At 51.8% G+C, this 10892-nt stretch overlaps 1 protein-coding gene and 1 long non-coding RNA gene across 3 annotated transcripts; one reads left to right on the plus strand and one right to left on the minus strand.

Moving 5' to 3' along the window:
- Positions 1 to 1532: 1532 nt before the first annotated feature.
- Positions 1533 to 9983, plus strand: LOC147373653 (putative DBH-like monooxygenase protein 2). Its single transcript, XM_086398102.1, has 13 exons — positions 1533 to 1820; positions 2688 to 2834; positions 4307 to 4468; positions 4713 to 4796; positions 5643 to 5810; positions 6004 to 6106; positions 6285 to 6451; positions 6764 to 6855; positions 7118 to 7214; positions 7351 to 7410; positions 7636 to 7766; positions 8664 to 8778; positions 9068 to 9983. The coding sequence occupies exons 1-13, from the start codon at positions 1533 to 1535 to the stop codon at positions 9308 to 9310; spliced, it is 1857 nt and encodes a 618-aa protein (XP_086254228.1). The 3' UTR covers positions 9311 to 9983.
- LOC147373654 (uncharacterized) lies at positions 5522 to 7390 on the minus strand. 2 transcript variants are annotated; one of them, XR_015163054.1, is made up of 3 exons: positions 7192 to 7390; positions 6329 to 6424; positions 5522 to 5816 (listed from the first exon to the last, which is right to left on the minus strand). It is a non-coding gene; the product is annotated as an uncharacterized LOC147373654 (long non-coding RNA). The 2 variants fall into 2 exon arrangements; XR_015163053.1 differs by having other exon boundaries at positions 5522 to 5796; positions 7192 to 7380.
- Positions 9984 to 10892: the final 909 nt, after the last annotated feature.

Here is a 10892-nt window from a genome sequence, read left to right on the forward strand (position 1 = left end):
CAGCTAGGTTCTTACCAGCTTTGATGAGCTCAGCAGGTGATGAGAAGAATCATCTGCCCTATCTGGAGGCTCAGACAGAGGCTCCAGTGTCTATCCACCCTCATTTAAGCTGAATTCCTGTAGAAATGTGTGGCCTGGACTCTGTGATGGAGGAGGCCTTCCAGGCTAGCCTTGTTTTGTTTTTTCAGATCCTCTCCATTGTCTGATGGAAGAACACTGAGGGTCAGGTGAGGACGGGGTCTATCAGACAATGGAAGAAAGAATTCTAGGGTGAGAGACTTTTGTCCCTTTCCTAAGGAGCAGCCAGTGAATGACACCAGCTGCCTCCACCAGGACAAGCTATGGTGGAAATGCCTGCAGGGAGAGGAGTTCTTGGTGCCTGTCGGTGACCTAAGGGTGTATTCACTCTCCCGGGCGCCTGGAGTCTCATGTTTGCTCTGCCACTGACTGGATGGGAGCTCAGACACTGATCAAGTCACTCCTTGATGATTCCATTTCCTCATCCAAAAATTAAATGGGCTGGGGTGCTTGGAAAATCAAGTGGATCTGAAGTTCTTTTTCATCCCAGTGTTCCGATGCTATAATATTCCTTCTGGGCTTCTGTGGTTTGCATCGCACTGAACAGCTTGCCAGCTGCCAGCGGGGAAGCTGGCCAAGCCTCTGGTGGAGGGTCCCTGAATATGATTTCTCTGAAAGGCAATTCATGGGAAGAAGGGGAAAGTGCAGAGCATCCCAAAGGCAAATTCATGTTTATTCCCCATTTTCTCCATCTCATCCTCCTTGTTCCTCCCCAGTGATGTGCAGAAACTTGAAGCTGCCCCAGACTTGCCCATCTGGAAAGCTGATTATGTCTCCCTCACCTCTACATGTCCTTCCAGGGATTAGTAGTCAAGACTCCTCCGGGAGATGGAAATCGAAGCCTTCCCCTCGCCCCCTGCCAGCACCTCTTCTCCTTCCTGCGCTGTAGGGAGGCTGGAGTCCCACCCCCACTCCCAGTCTGTGCATCACTTCTGGGCAAAGACAAAATAGAAACGCTCATGAAAACTGGGGTGGGGAACATGTGCCAGAGGGCAGAGGGAGGGCTCAGTAAGAACATCCAGGAATACAGGGATGGGGGGCAGGAAGGGAAAGAATGGAGGGAGGCAGAGAGAGAAATAAAGGGAGAGAAGCATTGCAAAAAATAAAAAAAGGAGGGAGAGAAAGTGAGGAAGGGAGAAGCAAAACCTCCTTGATCCCACGGAGTCCCCATGGGCAGGACACTTGCCTCGGGTTGGCAGGGGAGAGCCAGAGTGATTCATTCCTGAGCATTCCACGCCAGGTGCCTACTCCAGGGCAAGAGCACCTTCTCTCTGAACACCTCACACCTCCTGAGTTATGTAAGTGGCTCCACTCTGAACCCAGAGATAATCAGATCAGAGGGGCCCCAGTCTGCCCCTCCCCCGTGGCATGGTGCCTGGCGCAGATGCAGGAGCATATAAGTCCGTACTTCTTGAGTGTCCATCTAAGGAGAGGTGCTCCAGACCCCAGAAGCCATGGCCTGTGCCCTTCTCTCCTGGCTTCTCCTATTTACAGCCCTTGCAACTCCCTCCCAATGCAATCGCCTTGGCCCCATGCCGCGTCTGCGTTATTCCAGGTTTCTAGACCCTTCTAACGCTGTTTTCCTGCGCTGGGACTTTGACTTTGAGGCTGAGATCATCACTTTCGAGCTCCAGGTCCGGACAGCTGGCTGGGTGGGTTTGGGTGTCACAGATCGCTACAGCAGAGCGGGAAGCGACCTGGTTGTCGGAGGCGTCTCGCCTGACGGCAATGTCTATTTCTCGGTGAGTCTGAGGGTGGCTCTCTCCCAAGCATGTTGGGTCTCTTGCTGGGTGGAAGATGACTCTGAATCCAGGAAGGATCCATATTTTCCAAACATATTTGAGCATAGGCCCAGAACACCAGCTGATGGCTGACCTCTCCCTACAGAAATGGTCCGTTGGAGAGGTTGAATCTAGGTCTTCCAGACTGAATGTCCCTAAAGTGCCCAGGGAATGGAGGCATTGGACTGAAAGAGAGAGCATCCTGGGCCACAGTCCCAGTGCAGGTCACTGGGGGAGAATCCAAGCTGTTTAGGGTACAGTCGTCATCTTCTGTTACCTTTAGGCTGAGAGACCACACATAAAATAGTCTAGTAATGACATCAGTGCCCACAATAATAATAGCTTAAATTGTTATGCACTTTTGGTTAAGCAGGGGTTGGTCCAAATCTTTGCATATTAAACCTCCCAGCATCACCAGGAAGTAGATGATTATTCTTCCACTTTATGGATGAAGAAGCAGCTCACCTGTCTCCCAGTCTCATTCTGAACTGCATTTATATGGGGAAGGGTCAATGTTAAGAGCCCCCTGAAATGATGAAGAGCATAGAGCTTTTGGAGAATAAGTGGGTTTTTAAGACTTGGGGATATAGGAACATTAGGATTCGTGGAGATGAGATTTGAAATGGGAGAAGTACAGCGGGATCAGATAACCAGCCTTCCCTCTTCCTCATGAATCCCCCCTTGACGCCATGCTCTGTCCCAGGGGTGAACTATATTGTATATTCTGCTGATTTGGTACCTTAGCGGGGCTAAAGGGACTCAGGCTACTCCAAGCCGTGAGCACTTAGGGCTCCTGGTTTTCACCCCGTGACCCTCCCTGGGCCCCAGGACCAGCACCTGGTGGATGAAGACACGCTGGAGGAGGATGGGAGCCAGGATGCAGAGCTGCAGGGGCTAACAGAAGATGCCGTCTACACCACCATGCGCTTCTCCAGGCCCTTCCGCTCCTGCGACCCTCACGACCAAGACATCACGGTAAAAGAGAGAGGGGAGACGAGCATTTGGTCGCAAGCAGCCTTTCCTCCTGGGTGGTGACATCACCCCAACCTGGAGTGGCCGTGCCCATCGGGCAGCCAGTCTCGGTTCCCAGGGCCGCCATCTCTCTCAGCATTCCCCAGCATGGCCACCCCCCAATCCTGCTGCCTGTGACTCCACCAGCCCTCTATGGGCCTCCCCCTGACAGCCCATGCCTCCTTCCCTGGCATCGCCTCTTGAAGACCCTTGCCTGATCTCCTTGAACTGCAGGGTGTCTTGAACCACCTGTGGACAGGTGACCACCTGTGACAGCCCACACCTGTGGGCTCAGAGATGGGCTGGGAGAGGGGGTGTGGCTTGCCCAGAATCTCCAACAGGTCAGCCTCTAGGCAGAACCAGAACCCAACTAGTTCTGATCCCTAATCTCAAGCCCTCTCCATTCTGAAACTACAACGTGGCGTTCTGGGGAGAGCTCCAAGGAACTCTGGTTCTTTATGTCTCGGCACAGAACAAAATTCAGCAAAAGGCAAAGTGATAGATGAGAAGGGATATCCTAGAAGAGGATACCCGCTTACATCGGGTGGGTGATAGGGTGCTGCCCCTGAGAACCTAGTGCACTACAGATTTATAATCAAAGGAAAAGTGGGAAGGCGGGGGGAAGACCACCTTCTGCCTCATTCTTGAGTAGACATCACACTTCCATCCTCAGTTCCTCCTCCGCATCAGGTGGGGGAGTTTGCTTGTCTCTACGTGGTCAAGACAGGACTGTCATGGTGCTATGGAAAAATTGTTTCGGGTCTCAGTACAATGAGGGTCTTTCACTTTCGCATGTCACCTTTCCACAAATTACTGTTTTTTGTGTGTGGAGAGAGTATGTCCTAGGTGGTCATTAACTGAGCTCACCGGCAGGATGTGTGTTTCACACCACCATTGTTTTATTGTTTGGGTGCGTGTCTCCTGCTTCTGCTGCAGTTTTGTTGCTAAATAAGCCTCTTTGGTTTTGTGACTAAGTAAACCTGCTTTGGTCAGAGTTCCCTGGTGGCCTATAGGAGCTTCCCTGGTGGCTTAGATGGTAAACAATCTGCCTGCGATGCAAGAGGCCCAGGTTCCATCCCTGGGTCCAGAAGATCCCCTAGAGAGAGCACTGGCAACCCACTCCAGTGTTCCTGCCTGGAGAATCCCATGGACAGAGAAGCCTGGCAGGCTCTGGTCCATACGGTTGCAAAGGGTCGAACATGAATGAAGCGACTTAGCATACGCAAACCTGTTTTCTTGAGTAATCTTTAATTCACAGGGGTCTCTCATACTTTTAATCCCTTAGTGGGATTAACTATTTAATCACCCACTTTGTCCCTTCACTCTGTCCCTATCAGTTGCACTGTGAGCCAGTGACTTGTGTCAGTGGTTGGGTGTGGGTGTGTGCAAAGTGCTGCTTGTGGGTGGCAGCACCTGGATGCCCTTGACACCCACAGAGCGACACTGTGAGGGTACTGGCCGCCTACGGCCTGGATGACACCCCAAAGATGGATCGGGAACGTACTTTTGTGAAGTCCATCTTCCTGCTCCAAATCGTCCACCCTGATGATCTCGATGCCCCTGAGGACACCATCATCCATGACTTGGAGATCACTGATGTAAGACCCCCTCCCTCCTGCTCAGTCACCTCCAGCCCCCTCCATGCCTTCCGCTCAATCCAGACCTTCCTCTTGCACCCAATATTCAGTACATTCCTGGAACCCAGGTTCCTCTGACTCCCCTTGGTCCCCCGAGGATGGTCAAACTGGCCCTCAAGTGGTTGCCCTTCCCTGACCTGTTCCTTCCCCTGTTTCTCTGGGAGCCTCCCTCCCACCCATTCAGCCTCTGCGTGTCCCCCTCTAGTTCCTCATCCCAGAGGATGACACCACGTACGCCTGCACCTTCCTCCCTCTCCCCATCGTTAGCAAGAAGCACCACATCTACAAGGTACCGTGAACCAGACGACGGGACGTTGTCTAGGTGGTTGAGACAGGCAGTGGGCACGGTTGACTCTGAAGAGGTGTAGGATGAACGTGTCCAGGAGGACCTGGGGGCCAGGCCAGGTCTGGTGGAGGTGGCAGTTCCAGGATTTCCTGAGCCCAGAGCTACAGCTCCCAGCACTGTTTTACCCATGTCCCATGGTGCAACAGTGATTTTGATGATTGTCATTAGTTACTAAGTTCCTGCAAAGACCAAAGGATGAGCCCTACCCTGGGCCAAGAAATGTGTTCTTTTAGCCCTGGAGGAAGTGCAGGTTGGTGGGCGGGTGGGGGGGGTGGGGGTGAGGACACGTGGCCAAAGGCTGTCAGGTCGGCAAAGTCTGGCTAGAGGAGACTCGGGTCGGTCACCTGATTTCACATTTGAGTGATTACAGTTTTGATTGAATAAATGAAAGTGTGGCCTTATCGTGAATGGCCAAAGTGTGCAAGCCATGGTTTTCTTTAGAGCATGACTCCAGTAAGCTGTGGCCACATGCTCAGATATAGGGAACTGATGAGGTTATTAAAGGAAAATCGGAAGTCTTGGGATATTCCTGGCTAGACCTGTGCTGTGTTCTCAGGAAAAGGGTTTTAAAAAGAATGAGGGCTGAGAGAGGAGTCAGGTGGAGTGCCAGGGAAATCACAGGTTGGGGAAGGAGGAAACAGAGGAAATGGAAGAGGAAGAGGGGTAGAGACGTGGGCATAGTTTTATTAATATTTGAGGAAAAGAAAGCAAGGTGGGGGTGGGGGCTCGAGGGATAAGGACTTGACCCGGAAGATCTTGACTGTGCTGTGTCTTGCATCCGGTGCCCAGTTCGAGCCCAAGTTGGTCCAACACAATGAGACGATTGTGCACCACATCCTGGTGTACGCCTGTGGCAATGCCAGCGCTCTCCCCACGGGCATCAGCGACTGCTATGGGGCCGACCCCGCCTTCTCCCTCTGCACACAGGTCATCGTGGGCTGGGCTGTCGGGGGCACAGTGAGTCTGTGTGATGAGGGAAATCGGTGGCTAAGGGGACATGTGTGGTCAGGCAATGGGGATTGGTGGATGGGTGGAAGATGGAGACAAGGGAGGTCTGGGATGGAGGTGAGAAGACATGGGTGAGCCCCTGGGGGTCCCCAGCATCTACTTCCCAGCCATTCTTGCTGCCAAACCTCCCTCCTTCCACCAGAGTTACCAGTTTCCAGATGACGTGGGCATCTCTATTGGGACGCCCTTGGACCCCCAGTGGATCCGCCTGGAGATTCATTACAGCAATTTTCACAATCTGCCTGGTGAGCCTCTAGAGCATTTATGGAAGCGCCCGTGGATGGGGCTGGCTGAGTCCTCTAGGCATTGATGCAGGAGGCCTGCTGACTCCTGCTCGCAGCCCCTCCCTTGCCTTCCCAGGCCTCTTTCTCCACAGCCTGTGACCTGTTCCCCGCCTCCTCTGATCGGTCCCGCCTGCCCCAGGTCTGTACGACTCCTCGGGGATCCGAGTATACTACACCGCACACCTGCGCAAGTTTGACATGGGCGTCCTGCAGCTGGGCGTCTTCACTTTCCCCATCCACTTCATCCCCCCCGGCGCTGAGTCCTTCATGTCCTACGGACTGTGTAAGACGGAGAAGTTTGAAGAGGTGAAGCCAGAAGGTGTTCCCCCCACCGCCCACTTCCCCTGAGATTCCCCGTTCCCAATCATAGATCTAGTGTGATCCACCAGCGTGCAGCCCGAGTCCCCAAGCTGGAGAAGGGCCACCACCTGGTGCTTTGGGCAATTGACCCAACCTGGCTGGTGCAGGGGAGGCGGGAGTCATGGCTGGGCCAGGAGGCCCAGCAGAGACTAAAGGGGTATGTTCCAATCTTCAGAGGAAGGTGTCAGATAGTAAAGGAGGAAACCGAAGAGCAGAGGAGAGTTCCTAACGGACCAGGTGGTCTCCTCCCTGCCACAGATGAACGGGGCTCCAGTGCCCGATATCCAGGTCTTTGGCTACCTGCTCCACACCCACTTGGCTGGCCGTGCTATACAGGCGGTGCAGTACAGGTAAGAAAGACACAGATTGGAAGCACTCCCTTCTGTGTTTGGAAATAAATTTTAGGAACAGTTGTTTATTCTGCAGTGTGAGGTTGGAGCAGGAGAAGCAAGAACTGTTCCTGGAGTAGAGATGATGGAGGATGGAGGTTTTTGTTTCACAGGCCATCTGTGCCCACAGAATGAGCCCACATGCTGCTGCTTTGTTGACAGACCCCCCCCCCTCCCCGCACCGGCCTCACCTTACTCCTCTCCCCACATTGTCTCCCTCCAGAAACGGAACTCAACTCCGCGTAATCTGTAAAGATGATGCCTACGACTTCAACCTACAGGAGACTCGAGATTTACCTTATCGAGTGGTGATCAAGCCGGTGCGAGCCGGGCTGGGGGAGGCATGGCTGACATCCGGAGAAGGCAGGATCAGCACTTGTTATTGTTAGCCAAGAGGTCTAAGGCTGGACCGGTCCTTCTGCCTCTTACTTTCAGCGTTTGTTTCTCTCTGCACAGGGGGATGAATTGCTGGTAGAGTGTCGCTACCAGACGCTGGACCGCAACTCCTTGACATTTGTAAGTACCCATCTCCCCACCGTGGTTAATGACAATAAGCCTCAGAATAGCTTTACCCCTGGTCTTGGCTATCCCATGACTCAGATGATTCCAGTTGAAACCCGTTTCTTTCTCCAATGGTTAGGGTTGCTCTCACATCCCATGACTATAAGATGGGTACCAGGATTCGCATTTTCTCAGTCAGTGACTCACTAAGATTGTCGCTAGCTCTCTCTTCTTCTCCAGGGGGGTCCCAGCACCATCAATGAGATGTGCCTCATCTTTTTCTTCTACTATCCCCGAAACAACGTCTCCAGCTGCCAGGGGTACCCTGACATCATCTACGTGGCCCACGAGCTGGGGGAGGAGGTATCAGAGTGAGTCATCCTGGAAGATAAGATCAAGACTGACTTCTAGAAGTTAGATCACTTGTGTGCAAAGTATTTGCCTTTTTCTCATGTATTTACCTGCTTCGAACACTGTTTGCTTTCAAGGAATGACTTTTAATTGGGGCTTTCCAGGTGGTGCAGTGGTAAAGATTCTGTCTGCCAATGCAGGAAACACAAGAGATGCGATTTCAGCTCCTGGATTGGGAAGATCCACTGGAGTAGGAAATGGCAACCCATTCTAATATTCTTGCCTGGACAATCCCATGGACAGAGGAACCTGGCAGGCTACAGTTCACAGGGTCGCAAACAGTCAGACATGACTGAGCAACTTTCACTTTTCACACATTAATAATTTTAATGGATAATCATTGACTAATGTAATGCCTTCACCATGATACTTATCAAGACCTATCGAGTTCATGGAGTCACAAAGAGTTGGAAATGACTGAGCACGCATGCAGTAACCTTTTAATTACTTGGGACTAAGGTCCTCCCTGAGGCTCTGATGAAAATGCTGAAGCTCCTTTCCAAGAAAAATGCACATATTTGCAAACACATTCCATTTCACAGACAATTTCAGGACATGTATAGGTTCCCATAAGTCATCCCATCAACCTTCTTGGACTTCATGGTCCCCAGATCAAGAAACACTTCTTTAAAAGAGTCAGCACTTCCTCTTTTTCACTTTAAAAAAATTCTCATCTCTAATTCTGATGATTTCACCTTCTGCCATGCTCACGGTTGTCTTACTGAGTTGTAAGACATTCCTTATGGTTTACGCCGATATCGAACTGATGCTAACAAAAGTGAGGCTACTTTTTACACATTTTGGCAAAGCTTTAAGTCACCCCTGAACTAGTGTCTGCTCTTTCTGCCCATTGGCAGCTCCATGGAGGGCATGATGGCCATGAGCAATGTGGAGTGGACCCCGGAGAGCATTAAGAAGGTTGAGAAGGCCTGCAAGGAGGCCCAGCAGACAGTGATAATAAAGACCATTGATGTAAGTGTCCCAGGAGACACTGCGCTCTCAGGGTTAGGGCTAAAGGAGTGAGGGATGGTTTGGATGAAAGAAAAGAGGAGAAAGGGGGTGTGGATGACAATGGCAGGAATGCTGGATCAGAGAAGAAGCTGAGCGAGCAGAGGAGGGCTGATGCTGCTCTGGGTGTGGGTGGGCGTCTCCCAGTCAGCCTGTGAGGCTGCAGGGACTGGGGGTGACCAAGGAAGGTCTTAGAAGATGAAAGGAGGTGGGGGCGCTTCTAGTTTCACCCTTTTTCCTCCTTCTTCTGCAGGAGCTAGTGGAAAACACAACAGGCTGGATTCAGGACATCAACCCTACTCCCCGGGGTCCTTGTTTGGAGTCCTCTGGAGGCAAAGTGGAACCCCAGGACAAAACCCCTGCAGGCTTCAGGGAGGCCCCCATTGTCCTCTCAAGGGCCAGCAGTGCCACCCTGAGGTGCCTCCCCCTGGCCGCCCTCTTGTTTGGGCAGGGGGCCCTGTCTTGGCTCCTTGCCACCCTGCAGTCTGGAATCTGATACCGTCTCCTCAGCTACATACTTAGCCCTCTTCCCTGGTCATACCTCCCCTTACCGTCACACAAACTCCCCCTTGGCCCCCAAAGTCCCCATCTGTGCCCCTTCCCATGACCTCAGTCATGACTGGAGGCCTGGGCATGGCACAGAGACCACAGAGCCTGTCCCATGACAAGCTTGACAATCCATCCTTCAAAGCATCCTAGAAGCACTGGTAGGACCACACGTCCTCTAACGAAATCTGAATTCAAGGCTGAGTGAGGGACTGGGTCTCTGAGCAGTCCGGTACCCAGGCTTACTCAAGGAGATGCTGTGTGGGGAGGAGGGTGCTTGAATGCGTAGAGGGAGCCCTGTAAACTCTCCTCAGCTCATGCTGGCCCTGGAGGGGCTCCTGTTTCTCTTTTCTGCTGACAGCTTTGTCCAACCCTCCCTGTGAGGCAGAGGCAGCCACATGTGTGCTTCTTGTGGTGAAGGGAGAGGCTCTGTTTATAAGGGACAAAGTTTAAGGCTCCAAATTAAACAGAATTCAAATCACTTCCCAGTGCCATCTCTTTCCTTTGAGCCTTTGGTCCAGGTGAAGCAGCTACCACTAAGGTGGTCTCTTAAAGGCCTAGGCTGAGGCATCCAGAGGGCATCTGAGGATCCGGTTGCCCCAAACACAGCATCGTTCGCTTGCCTCAATTGTGCCTTGACTGCCAGGTGATCTTTAGTTCCTCAATATGTATCACATTCTCAACACTCAGATCACCAGGTGTCAAGAGCCTGCTTGCCCAGGGAGGCTGACCTGGGCTCTGAAAACAGGTCGAGGGCATGCCAGCCTGTGAATTGCCGTAGAGATCTGGTCTCTAAATTTCTTGCCGCTGCTTGAGTTCACGTGTGTGCATGCCAAGTCGCTTCAGTCATGTCCAACTCTGTGCAACCCTATGGACCATAGCCAGCTGCACTCCTCTGTCCGTGGGGTTCTCCGGATAAGAATACTGGAGTGGGTTTCCAAGAAAAGCAGAAAACATGGCTTACCCGAAGCCAGAGTTCACTACTGGGCTTCGCTGTGGTCACTATTCAAGGGAAATGGAGGCTTTTCTTTAAGTAATAATATTAAAACATGGTTAAGGCCCTTTGGCAGTAGTTTGAGGTCCACAAATTACTTTCTACAGCATGAAGAAACACACAGATCAAAACTAATCTAGACTGAAACTTAAACAATCAAAACAGACCTTTTGGGCATCTCCCTGGTGGCCCAGTGGCTAAGACTCTGCACTCCCATTGCAGGCGGCCTGGGTTCAATCTCTCCTCAGGGAAACAGATTCCATCCCACATGATGCAACTGAAGATCCATAGTACCACAACTAAGACCTGGAGCAAACAAATAAATAAACATTAAACAAAAGCAAAACAGACCTTTTTTCTCTGGTCTGCCCAATTCACAAAAAAGTCTGACCTTTCTATTCAAAACTGTGTTACTTCAAGCGCCCCCACCCCCAACCCCTGCAAACAAATTCTTCCACCCTCGATCTTTCAGATAAAAACAAAAAGAAAATAGAAGAACCTCCTGGATGGGTTTCTGATGTCAAACCTCAGTCTGTGC

The sequence above is a fragment of the Bos grunniens genome, chromosome 4, assembly GCF_055505025.1.
Source record: "Bos grunniens cultivar Pamir isolate PY7600 chromosome 4, Bosgru_T2T1.0, whole genome shotgun sequence".
NCBI classification, from domain to species: domain Eukaryota; kingdom Metazoa; phylum Chordata; class Mammalia; order Artiodactyla; family Bovidae; genus Bos; species Bos grunniens.